Below are 22,637 nucleotides of genomic sequence, written 5' to 3' on the forward strand. Positions count from 1 at the left end.
ACATAACACTCTTCTGCTTTTGTATTAACACGTCATTATTTTGCCGTTTCTTGTGTGTTGATCTTAACACACCTTTTTCTGTGTTGAAACATAGGTTACATACTTACAGGCGGAGGAATAAAGTAATATTAAACTAGTCCAAGAAGTCCAGTTTGTGTTTAGCAGATACGTCAGCAAAGAGGCAATAATTAGTCAAACGAAAGGTTATGCCTGGCTCTGTTTTCGTTGCGTTGTATTATAATGAACAGTATAATATAACCCACTGCTGTGAAAACGGTGTGTTACCATGTTCTGTGGTAATGCGTTTGTGATAATTGAATCGCAGGTCTTACAGTACGGTACTTTCGTTTCAGATTACATTATATATGATCAGATGTTTATGAAATAGTGTTCTCAGTCACCCTAATAAGCATTTTGCTTTTAGACGAGATGGGAGGAGTGAGGTTGAGGTCTGGCCTATAAAGGAAGGAAAAAACAAAAAAGTGTGTGGTTTTCATAAAGAAGGGTCAACACAATTATTTGGTCAAATCCTCAGACAACAGCAGACAATGTGTGTTTATCACAATAACCGGCTGGGTTGACAATTGGAAGTGTGAATTGTTAACGCTTTATTATTAATTGTAATACAACTTTTGTTGTGGCTATAACCTACAACATAGTGCCTTAAATGAGAGACATCTGAGTGTAGAGTACCATGTTTTTCTCTTTATATATGCATTATAGTCCCTTCTAAGACTAATATAAAGGATCATTCAAATCCTAAACAGGAGTATTTTGGTCTCAGTGTTACATGTTAACATTTAAGCATTTAAGCGTGACAGTAAGACATATCTTGAATTTAAACAGGGTAACATTTTTGATTGACGAAAACAACAAGTAAACAATGGTCTACAATCGATACATCGGAAATGAAATGAGTCTATTTTTGGCACTGACCGCTATACTATAGGGTAACATGTAGGCTAGCTGAAACATCTTAGTTATTAGGTCCTTGTTGAACATAAATGCCAGTTTTATGTACACGTTTTTGGAGGAGATGTTGCATATATTCGTTTCAGCTCTACTGTAAATATGAAGCATTCATTTTCCGCAGATAAAACACATCAAAACGTGGATTGTGCATGTGTGCCATGTGTGATTTCTGCTTTATTGCACCTGTTATCAATCTTTGCTTTTTCTCAATCGCGGGGAACAGCTTTAAACTGTATTTCCTCTGCAGCTCTACAGAATGTAATGCACATTAGATAAAAACAAGCGAATAAACAAGCTTGGAAAGAAAATTAATGACAGTTTTCTAGGCGGAGTGCATAATCAAATCAGTGGTTTTCGGTATGCGCAGATCTGCGGATCTTATCTTGCGAAAAAAGAAAAAAAGAAAACGCCTTTAGGTTTTACAAATTAAAAAATTGCTGAGTTTCACCAATAGGAAACCAGCTTTGATGGTTTGTGTGACTTCACTTCCCAATTTTAGAAAAAAAAAACTTCTCATCCGGTTATGGTCTCAGCGAATTTGCTGCAATGGTTTGTGCCAAAGCTTAAGGGCGCTTGCTTGAAGCCGATGCGATTTAAGCAAAAGTTTGTATCACACACAAGACAAGAAAAAAACTAACAAAAAACGACAATTCAATTCATGCAATTCTAAAACTAGGGCCTTTCCAATGGACTGCACAATTAAGGTAGGCGTTTAACTTCTCTTCTCTACCTGTTTGTGTTGTTTCTTAAAATGAATAGCAAACCACCCACTTGCTCGGTTCACACAGATCTCGCACAGGCGAGGCGGTAATGCGAGGTCCCCACTCTTTCCTTCTTGTACAAAATTTCCTCTTCCTTCCCGTTAGTGGTTGTATGTCTGCTCTTTAATAACACAAGAAACCGCTACTTTAGACTCAGATAAAAACTAAATGGTGTCCAGGCGTGTCAGGGGAACAGTCACTTGCTCCGGGTGCTTGTCTTTCCCAGTGAGGTGGATTATTCACCAGTATGGTGAGCTGTGGAGAGAGTGGGAGCGCACTGGTCCGGACAGGTGGCCCGACGACCGACTTTGGCACCGTTTTTCAAGTCTTCTTTGGATGAATTTGTTCCAGCCACTCAAAACGGATTAGGGTTGATGTGAACTATAAAAAATAAAAATAAACGGTTAGTTATTAAATCTTGATTAATTAATTAATTTTCATTTTTTTTCCCGTCATTCGCGTTGTTCTTTGCTTTTTTTTTTTACTTCAGTCTTGTCACATATTTGAGACAGAATAATGAAAATTAACTTAAAATACAAAAGTTTAGCAGCGGGAATAATAATAATGTCGTAGTAAACTCTCTCTCTCTCTCTCTCTCTCTCTCTCTCTCTATATATATATATATATATATATATATATAGAGAGAGAGAGAGAGAGAGTTTACTACGCCAAGAATTTGAAACGAAAAATGTACGAAATAATGTTAGCATTGCTAAATAAATAAATAAATAAATAAATAAATACATCATTTTGTGTGATATATACATATGTATCATATAAAATAATTATCTATTACAGTACTAATATATATATATATATATATATATATATATATATATATATATATATATATATATTTGTTGACATCTTTGTTTCCATATCCGTATTACCGTTGTTGTTGTTTTTAATGTAAGCATTATGATTTTGGGCTGGTCACCATTGGACTTTAAGTTTATATTTCTCTCTCTCTTTCTCTGTCTCCCTCCCCCTGTCCCTCTAATATATATATATATATATATATATATATATATCCTACTACTACTACATGTACCTAGTATATTTTAGCAGACGACAATTGTCACTCTTGTTTTATGGTTACATGTAGGCTGTAGCATTAGAGAGTTACACGCGCTATTGTATTACCTCTGCAACTCAATTGATGTTTGTGGAGGAATAAATGTTGCTTTTTAATTGTTTTGTAATATGTGTGTCCATGAAGTAGAAACATATATAATCTAAAGCTGTGTTGTAGCTCGGTTTGAGGCTAAATATATTAAGAAAACACTAAATCATTTCCAGTTTATTTCAAAGAAACAAGAGGTCCCTAAGCATTAAACAAATACGACGTGCTGAATTATTACATTATTTACTGTTAAGTGTAATTAAACTGAACAGTCGAATTCTTAAAGTTATTACGAATTATAAACAAGTTCTTCTAACAGCATCTTCGTTTCCTTTGGTGCATTTTGCTTAAAACCGTTATTTTTCAGGTTTAGAAAAAGCGCAATTTCCACAGTCTACTAAACCGCTCCAAATTCAGCGCATTTTATCAAATTATTTGAACACACTGCTTTAAATGTGGTCGAGTAGAGCCCTTACTTTATTTTTATTTGTATGTATTTAGCCTTGTAGTATAATGGCATAAACACCCCCGAAACGATCAAGCAAAACAATATTCTTTATAAACAGGGCCTAGCACGTCTAAACATTACTTGCACCTCACTATTTTGTTGTATTCACTTCAACAACATGTAATTCAAATCATTGTATTAATGTAGGTTAGCTTTTATTGTGAGACATGATTATCAACATGTATTATTGAACACAACGGAAAGAGCTGCTTGTGAGTATTTTTATGTATGCATTTTTATATTTTGTAACCGTTGCTGCCCCTTGGATATCTCGCTATGATTCACCAGGGCAATCTTAAACTGTCAGATGTCTATCGGTATCTGCGCACCTTTTACCCTCCCCCTATACAACACACACAACCGTTAACATAGATGTAATAACGGCACTGAAATCTTAAATCCTGGTCTTAACAACATCTATAAATGGGGTTGGGCAGCATCCCACTGTGTTTAGGGATTTTATCAGGACAGGGATGATCAGCATTTTGTTCATTTTCTTTCCCAACTAGAAAAGGGTTATTTAAAGAATAATTGATAGCAACTGTGAGCTCAGGGCTCCGTCAGGTGTCTTTATCAGGAGTTGAACAGGCTTCCTGTCAAAGCCTCAGACTTCCTGGCCACACTTCCGCTCCCTCGACACCAAAAAAGCAAACATACATTTAGAAAGAAGGCAAGAACCGAGTTACAAACGACACAGTTGTAAAAAAAAATGAGTTTCGTCTTGAGTTTATTTCAAGGTAGTGTTCTTTGCACAATAATGATCGGACAGTTTCTTAACATAATCGGACGTACAAACACAATACATCTTGACATATCTCTTGGGCTTCGACCTCGCCCGCCATTTTTAACTGCAAGAAACACAGACTGCCGAGCTGCGGAGATGGAGCTGCAAAAAAAAAAAAAAAGCTGTTTTTCAAAAACCGCAAATTTTGCAGAGGCGCAGCTGACACAACCTCTCCCCGGTGCACTTGCAGAATCAGCTCAGCTTTTCAGCACAACTTCTCGTTTTTTCCCCTTCAGTAATAACCAGCATAAGCTGCAAAAATAATGTAACCATCTCGGGCAAGTGAGAGTGAGAGAGACAATAATTATCAATTATGTCCCTCCAAATACTTATCTAAAGGGCTTTATGTGTTTTTAACCCACTTTGTTTACAGTTTCTGTTACTGATCACTATTTACACTATATATCTTCAATATGCCTATATTTATTTCCCTCTTTACATAGAATGAGTGATGCAATAGACTGCTAAGATATTCTGCCTGACCAATGCATACTTCTGTACACAATAACTGCAAAATGCAAATAACAAAACACAGTTTTCACAATTGGTTTGGGAGTTTGGCCTTAACTGTATAGATACCTATAGATACTCTATAGATTTACTTTTAATATGGTATACTCCCATGATAATATCTCATGCTTTTAATTCTAGGCAACTTTTGCAATATTAAGACCTTCAGTGCTGCAGGGAATTCAAATGTTTATCTTAAAATGACCGAATTATACAAATACCTTGATCAGAATGAAATGTGCTGCAGTATATGGCAGTATGTATCTGTGTGGGTGTATATTTATCTATATCTATATTCTTATCTATATCTGTATCTATATGTCTCTCTCTCTCTCTCTCTATCTATCTATCTATCTATCTATCTCTCTCTCTCTCTATATATATATATATATATATATATATATATATATAGATAGATATACATGCATACTTATATACATACATGTGTTGCACTGGGATGTAATGTAGGCTTAACGCATAAGCAATATTTTAGCTCGTAGTGAATTATATGGTTTCACTTTGATCTCTGTTTTGAGCTAACATATATATTGGGACTTTGTGTGGTTACATAATCTAGCTAGCAATGAACAGGGAATTATATACCATATTGGGCAGGCTGAAGGAGCACAATGTGGAGCTTTTGCAAGATGCTGTCCTGTGAAACCATGTCTTTTCCTTGTGTTTTGTCATCATGTCTGTGTAAACAGGAACATCTGGCGTCTTGTGTAAGTCCAGAGATCGATTGATCTGCCCTTTGTTTTATTCAAAACTTCTCTGTGATCTTTCTATTGATTCAATCTACAATTCAACTACCATATCAATAAATAAATGCATAGATTGGTAGTATTGACAAGAATTGTTGAATACACAAATCTTGTTTAAAATGAATGATTAGAAATGCAGTTTCACACAAACTCGTCTTATGCAAGCTTATATTTTTGTTGATGTCATCTTTCTTCTAGACAGGTACAGAAACACACGTTATAATCTCCTTATAGATTACCCATAAATTACACAGAAAGTTGAATTGCTGGCCATTTCTTGTTTTTTATCCTTTATGTCACTGCCTTTACAATAAATCCAAAGAAAGTACTTCTCTGAAGTTAAAACATAACAGATATAAACAAAGAAGGTCATAGTGGCCAATCAAAAAATAACCCCCTGAAGAGAAAATAGAACTGCTGAGAAGAAATTAGCATTAAAATATATTGACAACTTGAAAAAAAGTGAATTCTACTGAAGCAGCCACCACCAGACAAGAAATATGAGATTGCGGATCATGATTGGGTTAAGCTCCTGTCCATGAAGACCCAATTCTATTTATTGCTTTTTAAGTGCATGGCCTTTGGAAGCAGCACAGCCAAGAATCACACAGCCCCAGTGATGTCCTTGTCTGGATTGTACATGGTCAGTTCATAGCTCAGTTGTACTGAAGTCCAATATAGCTGTGTCATTCTGTGTTGATTTGTAATGCAATGGCAGATGACACAGTACACTGCAGGGAGTCTGCATTGTGACAGTCAATTGTGCGCCGAAAATTGCATTCTGCAGGTCTTTTCTATATTTTTTATTTATTAATTTATTTTCCCAATATGGTTGAGGTCAACTCGTGCCACTTTTTAACCTTGGCCACTGTCAATACATGTGGAATATCCCATCACCAATAGCTACCAAGCCACAAGCTTGTCTTGCCTATAAAACCACACACTTTCAAGCAGGCCACTGAATGGAAATGGAAATGCCTAAATCTAATATGATAACAGCTCATATTTATCACAACAGTAACATCTGTGAGGCCATTGCAGTAATTCAATAGAAAAAGGGACAGTAATACCAAATATATTTGGGGCATCCCTTCTGAAAGTTCACCACAATTCATCTGTACAGTATTGTGGCAGTTCTCATATTGGTTTACCTTAGCCGTCTTACGCATTGACTTTGCTTTGCTACAGTTTTCCATGCTTTGTATGACAGTGTACTCTACCTCTCTATACTTTAGAATGATTTCTCTATGCTGTGCTGGATGTTTACTATGCCGTGCTACAGTAAACTTTCATAAGGGAGTTTATACATAGTTACAGATGGTATTTTTATTCTGATCAATGTGAGGCTTGATGTGGTTGGGAGTTTGGGAACTAGCAGATCATTTTCTGGGAATTCACTTTTTTTATAAGGCCTGTTGCTCCCTTTTGTGGACAGGTACGCTTTAAAGTCCAGGCCAGGGACAGGTAGATAACACACAGATCTCAATCCATCCCAGGGACCAACACATACAGGGATCCTGGGATGCCATGCGTTGTGAAAAGCCACAGTGTTTCACAATGAGATTATCAGGCATTACTGAATTACGACTCCTGATACTCTGCAGGTTTACCTTGGTAAATGTACTATCAGACTTGGGCACTATTACCATGTTGACATTATAGCTTTACAGTGATGTCCTGTGGACACAACACACTGTGCTGTACTACACCTGACCAAGGGATTGCCTCAATACAGCATGATCAATGTTTCTCAGTGTTTCTTACTATGCTGGACCTGGGTTTGCTCAGTGTTCAGTGTAGCAAAGCACAGTATAGGCATGTGCAACCTGTAAGCATCTACAGAAATTAGGGTAAAACCACAGTAAAACATGCAAACATCCTGTGGTACTGTGGTACAGCCACCACTACTACTACTACTACTACTACTGCTGACTACTACTACTACTACTACTACTACTACTACTACTACTAAGGATGATGATGATAATGATAGTGATGATATCTGGGCAAGATATGTAATTAATTAATTCCACAGCAGCTAAATTTGTCAACTCCTATTTGCATTTTATATGCATCTGACACACAGCCCTTTTAATCCATGTCAAAAAACAGTCATATTTCAAAGTGTTTGAGCATGATGGAGTCACTTGTGAACTTTCAAAGATGTACAGTTTGGGCAGTTACTGGTACAAAGGTTCCAGCCCCTCACCCTATAGTCTCTGTCCAAAACCTTTTTTTACATTTTACAAATCTATCCAGCCTCACCTTTTGCTGCTAAAAAATAAGAGCTAATCGGAAATGAAGAAGGCAGACATTTCACAGAATGAGCAGAACAATGCAGAACAGCTTGAGTTGGGTCATTTGTTTTCAATTCGACTACATTTGACCGAAAAAGGAGGGAGAACGATGTTTGAAAACTCAGAGTTGTCAAACTGTGACCTTTCAGATCCCCGTTCTGAACAAGTCACCTGTGTGCGCATTGTTCTCTGAATTGAAAGGCCTGCCCATTTCATGTGGTTTTTCTTTAGTATTTTCTGCAGTGCAACATATTTAGGCCAACTGCAGTCTGCTTTGGTTACCTATTATCCTCTTAGATCGCAGAGATTAGACACATCCTGCTTGGTAATACCCATCCTGTGCCTGAACAGTAATTGATTTCAAGTCAATCAAACCAATAGATATTGATATATTACTAATGATAGGCTAGCAAGGTTCATATATTATGCTGAGAACTGAGAACGGGTGCTTTTTCACAGTACTCCTTAATATGTCCTTGAGAGCTCTTAGTAGATCAAGACTTGTAGGATGTCATGGAGAAATGGTGAAAAAAAATTGTTTAATTTCACTTGTATAATTAGGTTAGGGTCAGGGTTAGGAATGGGATGACAGACTAGTTTTGAGGATAATGGTTAAACGTGATCAACAGCAGAAATCAGTGGAAGTGCATCAGGCAGTCATATTATTATTATATTTCTTAGCAGACACCCTTATCCGGGGTGACTTACAAGTGTTACAATATATCACATCATTCATTTATCAGGAATAAGTGCCCATCTTTGAAAAGTGTTACCCCTTATGATCCCACAGGAAGAAAATCTTGCTAAGTATTGCATGCCCTGTGGTTCAGACTCCACAGTCCTAAACCTCTAGCTGAGTTACCTTTGCCTTGCGATGTGGTGGAATACACTAGCAGGCAACCCGCAAAGAGATATGATTTGCTTTTTCTCCTAGACGCCTTGAAAATATTATAGTTCTCTGCTGTTCGGGTGTGTCTGTACCTGTTTCAGGCTCCCACAATGTAGATGCACATTTTCACTGTGATATCTTCCCCAGATCTTCCACAGAAAGGCTTCTGGCTGATAGCGTTTCAGATTTAGCTGTCTTTTCCTCTTGTTGTGTTTGCATTTCTTCCCCAGTTCAGCTGGGATATGTGTGAATGCCCAGATTTTTGTACTTGGATGGAGATTTCAGGCTCCTGCTGCCACACTTTGACAGTCCCCAGTTGAAATCAGCAGACACTGGAGACAGCCTTTTGTTTCTTCATGCTCCACAGGTTAGGAACTGTTGTTCTTGCAATTAACACAGAAAAGCGGTGAGCGTATATGTGAGATACTCAAATGCTCTCTAATGGGGGTTTCCATCATGTTTCCTTCAGCTTACAAAATAGCAGGATTTGTATCCGAGAATGGGTGTGTACTATTTCTTACCTGCTGAAGCTGACAGGTTGTGGGAGCATATATATTTATAGTGTTCCACTTTACTTCCTCACTTGTGTCAACAGGTGTTTAAAATACCACATTTGCATTTTTATTCTTGCTTACTTGACATTCCTGTCTTTATTTAAAGAATGCAGTCTATCTTTCTCTGTCTCAAAGACATCCATTCAAATTCTCTAATGCCCTACCCCGCCATGATCCTAGACAGCCCCTGGTTTTTAGAGATGGCCTCTTTAATCCTCAATCTGTGAAAGACTTGGGAACATTTCATTCTGACATATTAGGTGGGTTGTGTTTGGGTACATTTAGCTCCCCCTTCTCAAACAAACACCTGAGTACCCTTCAGCCTCTCAAGGACCAGAGCTCCCTTAATTGAACAGCTGATTTGCTTAATTGCTTAATTGACTGAGAACTGTGTCACATTGAGGGGGGTGTGTGGGGGGCTTGCCTCTCTTCTGTGAACTTTGATTGCTTTGGAAGAAAGCATTTTCAAAAATACAGGAAGTATACTGGCTTTCCCCACCAGGAGATTGTCAGTGCTTTGTTAACACTTTAGGATTGTGGGTAATGAAAGTAAACCCCAGCAAGCCAAAGCACTAACAGTAGTGTATCTATGTCTGGGGCAAAGGCAACAGCCCAGCCTTCTTCACACCCAAAGCACAGTGTGTTTCAGAAACCACTGAAGAGATAATTCTCTTTCTCTGAGTTTGTTTTATCTGTCTGTCATTTTCTTGTATTTGCTTTTCACTGTTTTGTTTCCCCCTTCCTCCAATCTAGTGACTTTTTTAGGGTTTGTGCCTCGTTCCCTTCTTACTTCCTCTCCTGTCTTATTTTTCTTTCTTTCTGTTATAGTTTTTTGTTTGCTTTTAAGAACATAAGGGAATAGGGGTGGGGCCAGGGTGGTGAACAAAACAAACAAAAAGCTAAACCTAAAATTGGTCAGGGAATTATGTGTGGAAAGTAATAATGACATTCATGGTATTTAGACAGTGAAAACAACACACAGGGGTTTGTAACTGGTTTTTTTTTTCTTCAGAAAAATGAAAAATGAAAAATAAAGCAGTAACCGTTCGTATTGCCTACCTTTGCTTTCAGTTGAACGCATACACACGCACACACACAAACATGCACACACAGATCTAGACAGACACACAATGCACACAGAAACAGCTCAGGCACAGAGTTTAGACTCTTGTTCTGTATGAGTTTTCTGTGGCATGTAGCAAAACAAAAAACAGATCACCATTAAAATAGCCTCCTGTGCATACCGAAACTGTGCAGATCAGGAAGTGATTGTGGTGTTCGTGGTAAGATCTGTGTGAGTGTGTGTGTATGTGTATGTGTGTGTGTGTGAGTGTGAGTGTGAGTGTGTGTGATATTGTATGTGTGTAAGATTGAGTATATGTCTGCTCTCAAGAGTGTGAAGGGGTGCGGTGCAGATTATATTTTCTCGAATGCCTCTTTTTCTCTTCTGAAGCAGATCTATTTATAAGGATGCTTTGTGTGCCTAGAGATTGGTATATCCTGCAAAATCAATGAAAAACAAATCTAATTCAATCTAATTGGAGAAGCAGCATGAGGTGGTATTTTTACAGAAAAAGAAAGGGAGAAAAAAATCAGACATAGTGACGAACTTCCCTTTACAAAACTCATCTTTAAGAGTACTTTTGCACTTTAGCCTTGTTAAACCTGGGCTTTGCTGTGATTCAGCCGGCCTTCTCTTTGTGCTCCTGTAGCTTGATCCTGATCACACTGGGCTGTACTCCACAAGGCTGTGAATTATCCTTACTTTGTCGTAGTGGATTAGGTATTCAAAATCCTGACTTTTAACATGTTAACATCTGCAAGGTCAGCAATGATACAATACAAGGATCCCCCCCAAGACTCAAGTACAAAATGATGCTTAGGAGCATTCAGGATGGAAAACACAGAGACACTTCTTTACACTGAAAGTGGCAGGGGTCTGGAACAGTCTCCTCAGGTATGCTTTTTCACATTGCAGCCTGGCTATGCATGGTATTAAAGTACTGTGGACCACCACAATGTGAACTATACAGCTAACATATATTTAATTTAATTGATTTAATATATTTAATTAGAAAAACACAGTGCGCTTGTACAAAATGGAAAACAAATGTAATTACCAATAGTATAGTCAATATCAATAGAGAACATTTGAAGCATTTAACATTATTTTCCTAATATTTTGATGGATATTTAATGTGGATTTGTGACAGGGTGCAGTACAAAATACGCTGCACACCGGCACCAAATGTGTTTTGGATCTGCAATGGCCCAAAAACCACTGTTTTAAGAAGCAGCTTGCAAATCCTCTCGGATCATGCAGCTACTGGCAATCATAGAGCAATATGGACTGCATGTGACCATTTGTAACCTTATATCTTTATGTTCTCAGCACGCAATGGGCTCCCACTAGATCAGATCATAGCATTACCATTAGCTAGTACAGCTAGCACATTTTGACATTTTGAAAGTTAAAAATCCTAAGATTCCCTGGAAGATTCTTTTATCTTTTTATTTACACCAAAGTGGTGAATCTGTACTTAGGTCTGGGGCAGCATGTGTATGGAGAATGTCTTACTTGGTGTCAATCTATGCTGACCTCCCTAAGCGCTCTGTGGTTGATTGTGTTGAGTGCCGAACGCCCTAGAAACCACCTCTACGATCCAGCCCCCACCACCCCCCCACTTTGTTTCACTTCTCTCTCCAAAGCAAAGGGCACCTTGATTTGCTGAATGCTGTATATCCAGCTGCACAACAAGGTTCACTTGATTCATGTAATTTTCTATTTTTTTAATTCAGAATCCACAGTTTTATATTTATTTTGATTCTCCTTCCCCATTTGGTATCACAGATTGTTAATCACCTCTTCTCACTTCACCTCTCTTGAGCTTATCACGGGAGGGATATTGTCCACTAGCACACACACACATACACACACACACACACACACACACACACACACACACACACACACAACTTCCACCCCAGGAAACGTGTGCTGCCAAGACATCCATTGCTTTTTGCGCTGTGAGTCCCTTCAGGGCAAACAGCACAGCCAGAGCATTTTGGAGAGGACTGATACAGCAGGCTCTAACAGAGCACAGATTGGAGCTGTGTGAACTATAGTATAGTATAGGGGCCAGACTGGAGCCAGCGCTATGGGGACTATAGTATAGTATGGGGCCCAGACTGGAGCCAGCGCTGTGGGGACTATTGTATAGTATAGGGGCCAGACTGGAGCCAGCGCTATGGGGACTATAGTATAGTATGGGGCCCAGACTGGAGCCAGCGCTGTGGGGACTATAGTATAGTATAGGGGCCAGACTGGAGCCAGCGCTGTGGGGACTATAGTACAGTATAGTATAGGGGCCAGACTGGAGCCAGCACTGTGGGGACTATAGTATAGTATAGGGGCCCAGACTGGAGCCAGCGCTGTGGGGATTATAGTATAGTATAGGGGCCCAGACTGGAGCCAGCACTGTGGGGACTATAGTATAGGGGCCCAGACTGGAGCCAGTGCTGTGGGGACTAGAGTATAGTATAGGGGGCCAGACTGAAGTCAGCGCTGTGGGGACTATAGTATAGTATAGGGGCCCAGACTGGAGCCAGCACTGTGAGGACTATAACACATTCTGAGTGGAAATTTTAACCAGTTAAACCACACCCAGAAAATACTTATTTAGCAAAATCAGAACTGGGTTCAATAGTCTGACTGTCATAACTTTTACACAGATGTGACAAGGTAACATTGCCCAGCTATTTCATATTATTAACGAGGCACTGGTTGTCAGTTGAAAAGTGCACAAGTGGAGCTGTTTGGGTGATTATGGAAAAAGAAGGGAAGAGATTTGTAATATGCTTCCTGCCTCCCTTTTTCCCCATGCAATGCAGATTTTGGAGAGAGCAGAGTTGTGAAAAGTCAGGTGAACAAAATGTACAGCGTTTATTTCATTCTGCTTATCAGCCAGATTACCAGCGGAGTTTGAGATCAACTTTTCACATCACATGAAGGAGTCCCACCCAGTGCAGCCTTTTCTTCACACTGATTCTGTCAGATCACTATCCTGGAGTGTTACTTACAGAGAATTATGAGATATCAAAGGGACTGAAAAAATTATAATCTAGAAACCAGAAACTGCTTTCCACCATTTTGTCTCTAAACCCCATTTATGTTCTCCCTTCTCCAGGTCTCTCTGGTTTAAGTATTATAATTATTATAATTATTTGAAAACATATACATTTATTTGTCTATATTCTTGTTGTTAGGGATACTGGTTTCTGGGCAGGAATAACAAACTATAATACAGGGGTCTTATAGTGCTGGCTAATATCTGATTTGCAGACTAAGTGGTTGCGTGGACAATAGCTTAAGGATATAGGCTTTCTATTTCTGAGGTTCCTGGAGAAAGGCATAACACTGCCATTGACTCAATGTAATGCTTGTCATCCTGTGTGTGTTACTTAACCCCTCTGTTCCCTGCCCTTTGAATGAGCTGGAAAATCTGCCCAATTGTCAGTTACTGTATTTTGTTGATGCTCAATGTTGTGAATCACCTTGGTGAGTTCACTTGAAATAGTTGGGTAATGGGTAAACAGTGCTGTGTGGACTATAGTATAGTATGGGGCCCTATATATAGTATAGGGGCCTCGTTACCATGTCACACCTGTGTAAAAGTTATGACAGTCAGACTAGTGAACCAAGGTCTGATTTTGCTAAATAAGTATTTTCTGGGTGCAGTTTAACTGGTAAAAGTTTCCACTCAGAATGTATTATAGTCCGGTCCAGTCTGGGCCACTATACTATACTATAGTCCACACAGCACCGGCTCCACTTTATGTAGACTTTAAATTATGTTTATGTTACTTGATAATCATTAGTTTCTGATTTTGTAAAGATAGTACAGGATTTTGTCATGAGTAAGGACAGTGCACGTACATGGGTATTAGAGTTACAGTCATGCATTTACTTACTTATCTTCTCACTCAAGGTAGCTGCAGAAACACCCATATATAATCTCAAATTGGAAAACCACAAAATGTAAATTAAAACTGGATTAAAACTAATTTACCATCATTACAATTCATAATCCCTAAAGGAGAGGAGAGGTGGATCTGTATGTCTTGCGCTGCCAGTAAGGCATAAACAATGAAAAGTGGTGACAGTTACATTTATTGTATCTGAGGGTGATAAATCCAACAGCGAGGCATATAACAAATACAAATGTGGTTAAAAAAGCATATAAGTAAATAAGTAAATACATAAACACACACACGTATAGCAGCAGTACTTGTTTATTTATTTGTTTTCCATTCACTAAGACACTGAATGGCGTATGTAGAGAAAATAACATTTGCCTCCAGGAAATACAGCAACATTAACATTAAGTTTCGTGTTTCATTTTGCACATTCCTTCCTTTCAGTTTATATGTTGTGGGGGGGTTGCAGTTTGACTAATGCAGTATACCAAACAAATGCACAAATATAATATATTTTGTCACTCTCTTGTTTCACTCTGTTTTGTTATCTTTTTTTGTTATATCAATTTAACATACTAACATTATTTTGCAATGTTGTATCCACAACCCCCAGAGTCCCTGATGTTTTCCCAACGTAAACTTCGGTTGTCGCTTAATTGCAATTTTGCCACAACTTTATTTGCTTATCCAGGACTTGACCTTGCTTTGAATTTTCTTCCCGTGTCGGTCCATAAGAAAACTCTCGGTTTGAAAATGGTCTCTTCTACAAAAATAGCAGTAGAATCCAAACTTGGGTCTGTTTGAGTAGATTTGAGTCTGACTCTATGAACCTGTGCGATTCATTTCAACTGACGACTGGCAATGGACGACACAATGGATCTTGGGCGCCTGTGTCTTGGCTCTTGGCAGGCCCACTTCCTCAAAACATGGACCAAAACCCCTAGATTGTTTACTGCAGAGCATTCCTCTCACTTCCTCTCCCCCCCACCCCTGCCCTCCCTGCTTGCTTGTGCCAAAAGGTTAGGTCACAAACCTGGCTGTGGTTTCCTGCCTCTCTTTGTGGTGACGTACGGACTAAAGGGACACCCCCCCCCATACACACTCTACAGCATTGATTATAAAATAGTGTACAGATTGTACCAGACCCCAGGTCAGACATACGTTGTGTTTTCTGCGTGCAAATAAAAATAATAATTCACAGCTTCTATTTTCATGGCTTCCTCTTACATTTAGAACATTATTGAGATTATTTATTATTATCTTGTTGGGAATTGAATCTCCTCCCACCCAATCATTTTTTTGCACGGATGCAATAGCAAATGCATTCAAGATACTGTGGTACTGCAGCTGTACAGGCTGTATTGCACTGTTTGGTTTCGTGCTTGGCAAGGACCATTGGCATCAAGTGTGTGGTGGCACATCAATATAATTCTGCTTGTGTTCTGCTGCATTTTAAATTCAACATTCAGTTTAGACAGTAATTGCTGTGCCTGAATCAGATTGCAGTCACATTGATCACAATTCAGGGGCAGCGCCATTCAACCCAGTTGTTGTAAGAACTGCAGTTTAACCAGTCCGATTGACAAGGAGGTTCCCCACTTCCACATTCTCAGTATTATTGACCCTCGTGTTTACTTCAGACAACCCCAGCCATGCTCTTGTGCTGACCACACAGTGATGAATATTATAGTAGAGAATCATTGTTTTATTTAGATTATTCTTTTTATTTTGTTAATAATTAATAAGATCTTGACTCACCACAGACACCAGATGATTGACCCTTGCTTCTTATTGTCCAGTAATTAGTTCAACTGGTGAGGGAGATTGATGGAGTTGGGAGGACAACCAGAAGACAGAGCAACCATTTAGGTTTGGTGTATCAGTATTTAAATGCATAATGATTGACATTAACATCCTTGTCCTTTTTCTCCTACTTTCTCCCTGTGTTGCCATGTTCTCGTACTGTAGGAAGCCCTGTCAGTAGTCAGCGAGGACCAGTCCATATTTGATTCCAACTACGGCCCGCCTCACATAATGAAGGCGGAAATTACTGCGCCAGGCAGTTTCAATCAGGAGTCAAAAGAGAGCCCTGAACCCGTGGAGCAGGACTGGATCGGCCAGAGCGGCCGAAGCGTGGTGAAGAGGGAGGTGGAGCATGTCAACGGATCCAGGTGAGATTTGGGTATATGACTCCTGCCAAGTGTAAAGGGGAAATGCATTTGGTATTCAAGGAGAAACTGTGAGATATCCACCAAGATACTACTGCCCACTGAAGTCATCAATGCAGCACATCCTTCAGGAGTGATTGTAGACTTCATTACGATGGGGCATCATTGCTTGACCGCAGCTGAGGTGCTGATTACTATATTGTTCTTTGGATTAATTATATTACAGAGATGGGTATGATGAGGCTTCTGATTGGAAACCAGGTGGGCTTTTTGTTTAGTGGATTTGGATTTGATTTGGATTTGGAGGGAGAAGGGAGTGGGGAGAGTTAAATGTAATATCTTTATAAGGGGAGTTTACAGAAACTCCTGAGGTTTTCTGTGTTCTTGTCTTCCCTCACTTGTGGCTCTATGGTGGATTCACATTAATTTGCCATTTAAGACCCCAACTAACTATTCCAGAAAAAAAATACAACACCCTACAAAAAACCTGTCAAAACTGCTGGTGAGAATATGCTGGAAAATTGGATCAATGATGGTGTGGGTGGATTTAAACCCTGTTAGGTTTACCCATACAATGCCTTACTTTAAAAGAATGGGTCAAGCTTCAAAGGCAGGTTGCCAGTAATGTGGTATATAATAATGTCCTTACTGTCTGTTCCAGCAGGGAGTCCCCAGTGGACTGCAGTGTTACCAAAAGGAACCGGATTGTGAACAACACAGAGGGGAACCATCTCATCTACCAAACGTCTTACCAGGAACAACGGACCAGCCCTCAGAACTCCACTCCCACTGGCAACAGCGACGAGAAGAGGGTCATTGTCCCAGCAGGTAGAGTCTCTATCTATTTAGCTATCTATGTATCTCTTATGTATTATTTTTCTTTTCTCTTTTTCCCTCTCTCTCTCCCTCCAAGTATTAGTGTCTTTCTTCCCCACTTATCTTGGTTTACTACCACACAAATACACACACAAAACTAGTCTGCTGTTATCAGGAGGCACAAAGGGGCACAAACCGCATACACACAACAAACAACCCTAAAACATAAAAGCACAACATAGCAACTTGTGCCCCCATATCAGGCCATCTTGCTGATAGGCAGCGTTTCTCAACCTACTGAGTTACAAAACAAACCTGAGAGTAAATTTTGCAAGAAGTAGAGCAGAGCTGAAGAGAGGGGGGAGGGGGGGACAGTAGAAATGAGTGCAAGGAGCAGATAGTGTTAGATACTTAACCTTTATCACTAAGCAAGAACTCTAACAGGGAGATGTGGATAAGGTGGTCACTTTCCAGATTGTTACCTAATTTATTTATGGTCTCCATTAAATGTTTAATCTCTCCTAGAAACACAGGATGTGACACACACACACACACACACACACACACACACACACATAGCCCATTGTAGACACTCCCAAGCTTAATACCATATATACATCCTGTATGTATTGCTAACCTGTCTCTATTTATCTTTGCATTGAAACCAGAGAAGCACAATATATGCCTTATAGTTAGATATTGGCCTATAGTGAAGACACTCCTTCTCAGTGTGTCTGCTGATTCAGATTTTTTGATTTTACAATTCATATTGCAAGGATTATAGTAAAATAAGATGATAGTCTAACAGGAAACAATATGCCTGTTACTACTGTATTATTATTTATTTATTAGCAGATGCCCTTATCCAAGGCGACTTACAAAATGTAAGCTCCTTAGTAGCAATACTGCACATTTCAAACATAGTTTTGAACATAGTTATCAAAAGCACTACTGATATTTGCAATGGTGTTACTATTGTGTTGCTATTGTGTGTCTAGTGGGAGAATAGTTCAATCCTGAAAGGCACACAATATAAACCATTACTGTTGTAGCTCTCTTTTATTATCAGCATTCCTTGAATTGCTTTTGTGATCCTAAGCATCAAAACTTTGATTGCGGTGTGATTGTTAATTTGATCTTACATTTTTTCATCCTCCATTATAAAAAAAAACCACAATGAACCAAGTGACTTGCATGAGTATACTACAAAACATCTTTAACTGGAAATTTGGGATATTCATTTAAGTCAGGGGTGGCTAACCCTGGTCCTGGAGAGCCACAGGGTCTACAGGCTTTTGTTCTATCCAGATTGTTAACTGCTTAATTTAACCAATTGTGGGTCTTAATTAGGCAAAATATCCCTGTGGTAAAGGTATCCAATGACTGGTCATTTAGAGAGACCTGGAAAATCTGCAGGATTGTGACTCTCCAGGAACAGGGTTGGCCACCGCTGATTTAAGTTATTTCATGTGCAAGGATGAGTGTGGTTGTAGCACTTGCTGTCAATAGAAGGTGACTGGAAACCATGCGGAACAGAAGAGCAGGGATCAGTGGAGGCTGTCGAGTGTGCTTTTGCGAAGCTTGGTTTCCAGCAGTGGCATAATACACTGCTTGGCCTACTTTGAGGACTTAGGAAATGTTCTCTGAGTGCTTATGAGAGTGACAAGGCCTTTGATACCTGTGTTTCACGGCTTAGGGACTCGTGCCATTTATGTCGCATACAGAGGCCTGGGTAAATTGGCAGACTGTATTGTTGTCAGCCAGTTATTTGTTTGTGACATAAGACCTGCAGAAGACCACAGGACTCAGGGAGAGAAGTGTATCCATCTGTGTGGTCAAAGTGATATTACTTCCATAAGTGTAACATATAATTCTCCAAACTACAAATCAGTACCGGAGGATAAAGTGCCTGTGATAACTTACTTACTTTCTGTTACTCATTGATCTGTGCAGAGCTGACATCACTGCCATACCTTCCTGCATTCTCCCCATTACCAGTCATTACTGCAGGGCCATGTTTCCCCGCACCGATGTTTCACAAGCAGTTTAGTGTGACAGGATATCCTGTCGGCGGAAATCCAGTCTGGTTGATTGCAGAACTGCCTGGGCACAGTGAATGAAGCCTGGAATTGTCAGGGTAGATGCCCCACAGGGCAATTAGTCACACAAATGCTTCTGTAGTTAGTGTGCAGTGCTACGTTAAAAGCAACCTGGGTACAAACATACAGGTGACCTAATTCCCCAACTGGATTGAATCCTTCCTCCTTGTGAATCATTGCTCTTGAGTGTCAGCTGTGGCAGAGACCCACAGAGACCTCGAGTGACCCAGTCTGTAGTTTGGATAATCTGTTTCCTCTGACTGATGAAACCTGCAGGGTGGATGGGAGATCACTGGGACCAGGATTGTGTTTCGGTTTCCCCAAAGCAAATGTGACCATTTTAACAGGTTACCAATCACTCAACAAATCCAAGTGGAGATTTTTTTGCTTACTTTCAAAGCATTGCATGGTCCAGCTTCATCTTATCCTTCTGTTTTGAGTTCACCTTGAGGGATATCCATGTTGTACTATCATTGACCCTCCACCGTCACTGTCAAAACTCTGTCTTGTGAGCTCATTGTCCCACAGAGGAGAATGTCTGAAAAGAAAGCTCTGCAACACTGTGGAATGAAGCTTTCTCTTTTTATGTGTGTAACTGCCAGATTCTCATGAGCGACTCTGTGAGCCAAAGGGAAGTTGTATCTGCAACACAGACTGGAAATGCACTTTCCAGGAGTTTCCCACAGTTAAGCCATTCAACAACAAAAATAACAATTAGTATGGAATAACCCAAGAGTTAGAAAATGTGTGCATGCTGTTCTGTCCAGAGATTCTTAACTACGAAAGAAATTTGCTCACCAAAGTACACAATGAAATTGCTCTAAAGTCCCAATAAAAGGTTTATGACATCATGAATACCTGGTGATTGAAACCCATAGATTTCATTTTTATACCACAACCCACAGGTACTCCATGACATCCCAATTGACCAAACAAATGTAAGCTAAGTACAGTCACCTCTTTAAAGGAGGGTTGATTAATGCCACATCCAGACTTCCTGCTTGAAGAAGAAAAAATAAAAAACATTAAGACTATTAGACTCACATTGTTTTAACAACTTTGACCATGCCCCCGGAGGTCAATCCACTCCACTTTATGAGGAGTTTATGAAGAAACTCTGATAGATCTTGGTGGTCCATAGTTGGAACAGACTCTAATTCTAACTGAAGAAGGAGGGCGTTGGGTCCATCCAGTTTCAGCTGATTAGAGGGACCCCCTAAGGCCTGGATCCAGTTTCTAATCCTCTATGTTTGGTTGGCAGCTATATCCAAGAGTTCCTAGGGGGCAGTGCACAGCTGGGGGTTACCAGAGGTCAGGTGGGGACCAGGCAGGGGACTCCTCAGATCACTGTACACTAGTGTCTTCTTGTGGTTTCTAGGACACAAGTGGTTTTGCAGTTGCATCTGAATCCTCTGACTGGTGGATAGCAGGGGGTTGGGGGGATTCTAGGCAGATGGTGGGGAAATCTAGTGGGTGGCTTTGACAGGGCACATTTTAGGCAACATGGGATTTGTAATGCCCCCCCCTAAAGAAGCAGTCAGGTATAACTGAGTGGATGAAGTAGTACTTCCCTAAGAGAGTGAAAGGGAGGGAGTTTACTCCAGAAATTACCAGTTTATTCCTTAAGAAGGCAGTGTGATGTATATTTCATTGACATTGAACAGACTTGATAGAAAATATATTAGCCAGCTGCACCAGGCTTTTTTATCAACACCACCAACAAAATACTAATGCAGACAGGATTTTGTTTTGCCAGTGTTCTTTGAGGTTGTTTTTTGGTTTAACAAAAACAAAAAACGTTTTAGAAACAGATTAACCCTGAGGCCACAGTGCTGTTAATGGTCTTTGATTATCACACGCTAATGCTGTGTGTACATTTCACATTTCTGGAATCTCAAGGAATACCAAACACAGTGTTTATTATGTTTGCTTGCCTATATACACTATATATTGTTCATTTAGATACAATTAAAATGGTTTTATTTGTGTGTGAATATTGTTTCCCCCCTAGAATGTAGTTCTTAAATATGTATACATTTATTATTACAACCCCTTGGAGTTTATGCATTTTCTGCTTGCCACAATGTCATATTACCCTGTGTTCATTTGCTTCTATGGTGCCACAACATTATTTGCCTAGCTGGGAATGAGCTTCGGGAATCTATCATCCGTCAGAAAGGGGAACCCATTTTCACCATTCTTGTTTCCCCAGATCCAGAGGTCTGGACGCAGGATCACGTGAGGCAGTGGGTGGAATGGGCCATCAAAGAGTATGGCCTGCTGGAGGTGGATGTGTCTTTGTTCGAGTCTATGGATGGCAAAGCTCTGTGCAAAATGAGCAAAGAGGACATGATGAGACTGACTTCGGCCTACAACACAGACATCCTCCTCTCCCACCTGAATTACCTCAGACAGAGTAAGATGACTGAAACTCTATGAGAGTCTTGGCTTTAAATACAGCAGATGAATGTGTTTGTTTGTTTTTTTGTGTAGCAAACACCTTTACCCAAAATAAATAATACATAAACATAATAAGGTGAGGAAGGACTAAGGATGTGCATTGGGGGAAAGCTATAACATGATATGCTATAGTTGGTCAACTACTGTCCATCTCCACCGTTGGTCCAGTGGTCTCGTGAACAAGTCACTCTTTTGGCCATAACTTCACTGTTAAACACAGGTTTCCACTTTACTTTCATATTGACTTCAATGTTTTTCCATGCTCTGTATAACACTTGTGTAACACCTGTTTAACACTCTTTAAAATCAAGGCACATTTAAGAGGAAAACGAAGAGGGGCCTCACTGCTGCCACTCACAAGTCATTTAATATGTTACCTTTGGATCCTCATGGGGTGATCCCACTTTGTCAAGTGGGTTGGATGTGAAATTGTTGTCTTACATCATCCTTCTATTAGACATGGCTATTCCAACTGATGCTCCAGTTTAAAACTTTGTATTGCCAATATTCTCTAACATTAGAGTGCTTTGAATGAGAAATACAAGAGAGAATACTCATTTGTCAACCCACCTACAGTTCCTTCTTTTGTAATGTGATGAATCATCCTCATGCACGTTTACCCTAAAAAGCGCTAGTTTACCTTGGTAACTTTAGCAGAGGATTTTTACATTGGTTTGGTTTAACTTTTTAATTAAACATTTAGATTTACCCTAGTCTTAAAATGCTTTCCTATGGATTCCACATGCATTTATTGAGCTCTACTGCAACATACCATGGAAATAATGCAATATACCATGATACATAAAGTACTGTGTAAACTTTTTAGGCAGTTGTGAAAAAATGCTGTAAAGTAAGAATGCTTTCAAAAATAGACATGTTAATATATTAGATTTATCAATTAACAAAATGAAAGTGAGTGAACAAAAGAAAAATTTACATCAAATCAATATTTGGT

At 39.5% G+C, this 22,637-nt stretch overlaps 1 protein-coding gene across 5 annotated transcripts in view; it reads left to right on the forward strand.

The window, feature by feature from the left end:
• Nucleotides 1–1,501: 1,501 nt before the first annotated feature.
• fli1rs (Fli-1 proto-oncogene, ETS transcription factor-related sequence) overlaps nucleotides 1,502–22,637 on the forward strand; it is a 30,869-nt gene continuing 9,733 nt past the window's right edge. For 3 of the 5 annotated variants that reach the window (XM_066719159.1, XM_066719163.1, XM_066719161.1), the window contains exons 1-4: nucleotides 1,502–1,676; nucleotides 16,108–16,310; nucleotides 16,969–17,135; nucleotides 21,435–21,638. In XM_066719159.1, coding sequence (XP_066575256.1) covers nucleotides 1,659–1,676; nucleotides 16,108–16,310; nucleotides 16,969–17,135; nucleotides 21,435–21,638 — 592 coding nt within the window. In that variant the 5' untranslated portion in view covers nucleotides 1,502–1,658. The remainder of the gene's footprint in view (nucleotides 1,677–16,107; nucleotides 16,311–16,968; nucleotides 17,136–21,434; nucleotides 21,639–22,637) is intronic. The other 2 variants (XM_066719160.1, XM_066719162.1) reach the window with 1 other exon arrangement.

Source organism: Amia ocellicauda, chromosome 12 (assembly GCF_036373705.1).
Source record: "Amia ocellicauda isolate fAmiCal2 chromosome 12, fAmiCal2.hap1, whole genome shotgun sequence".
Lineage (NCBI taxonomy): Eukaryota > Metazoa > Chordata > Actinopteri > Amiiformes > Amiidae > Amia > Amia ocellicauda.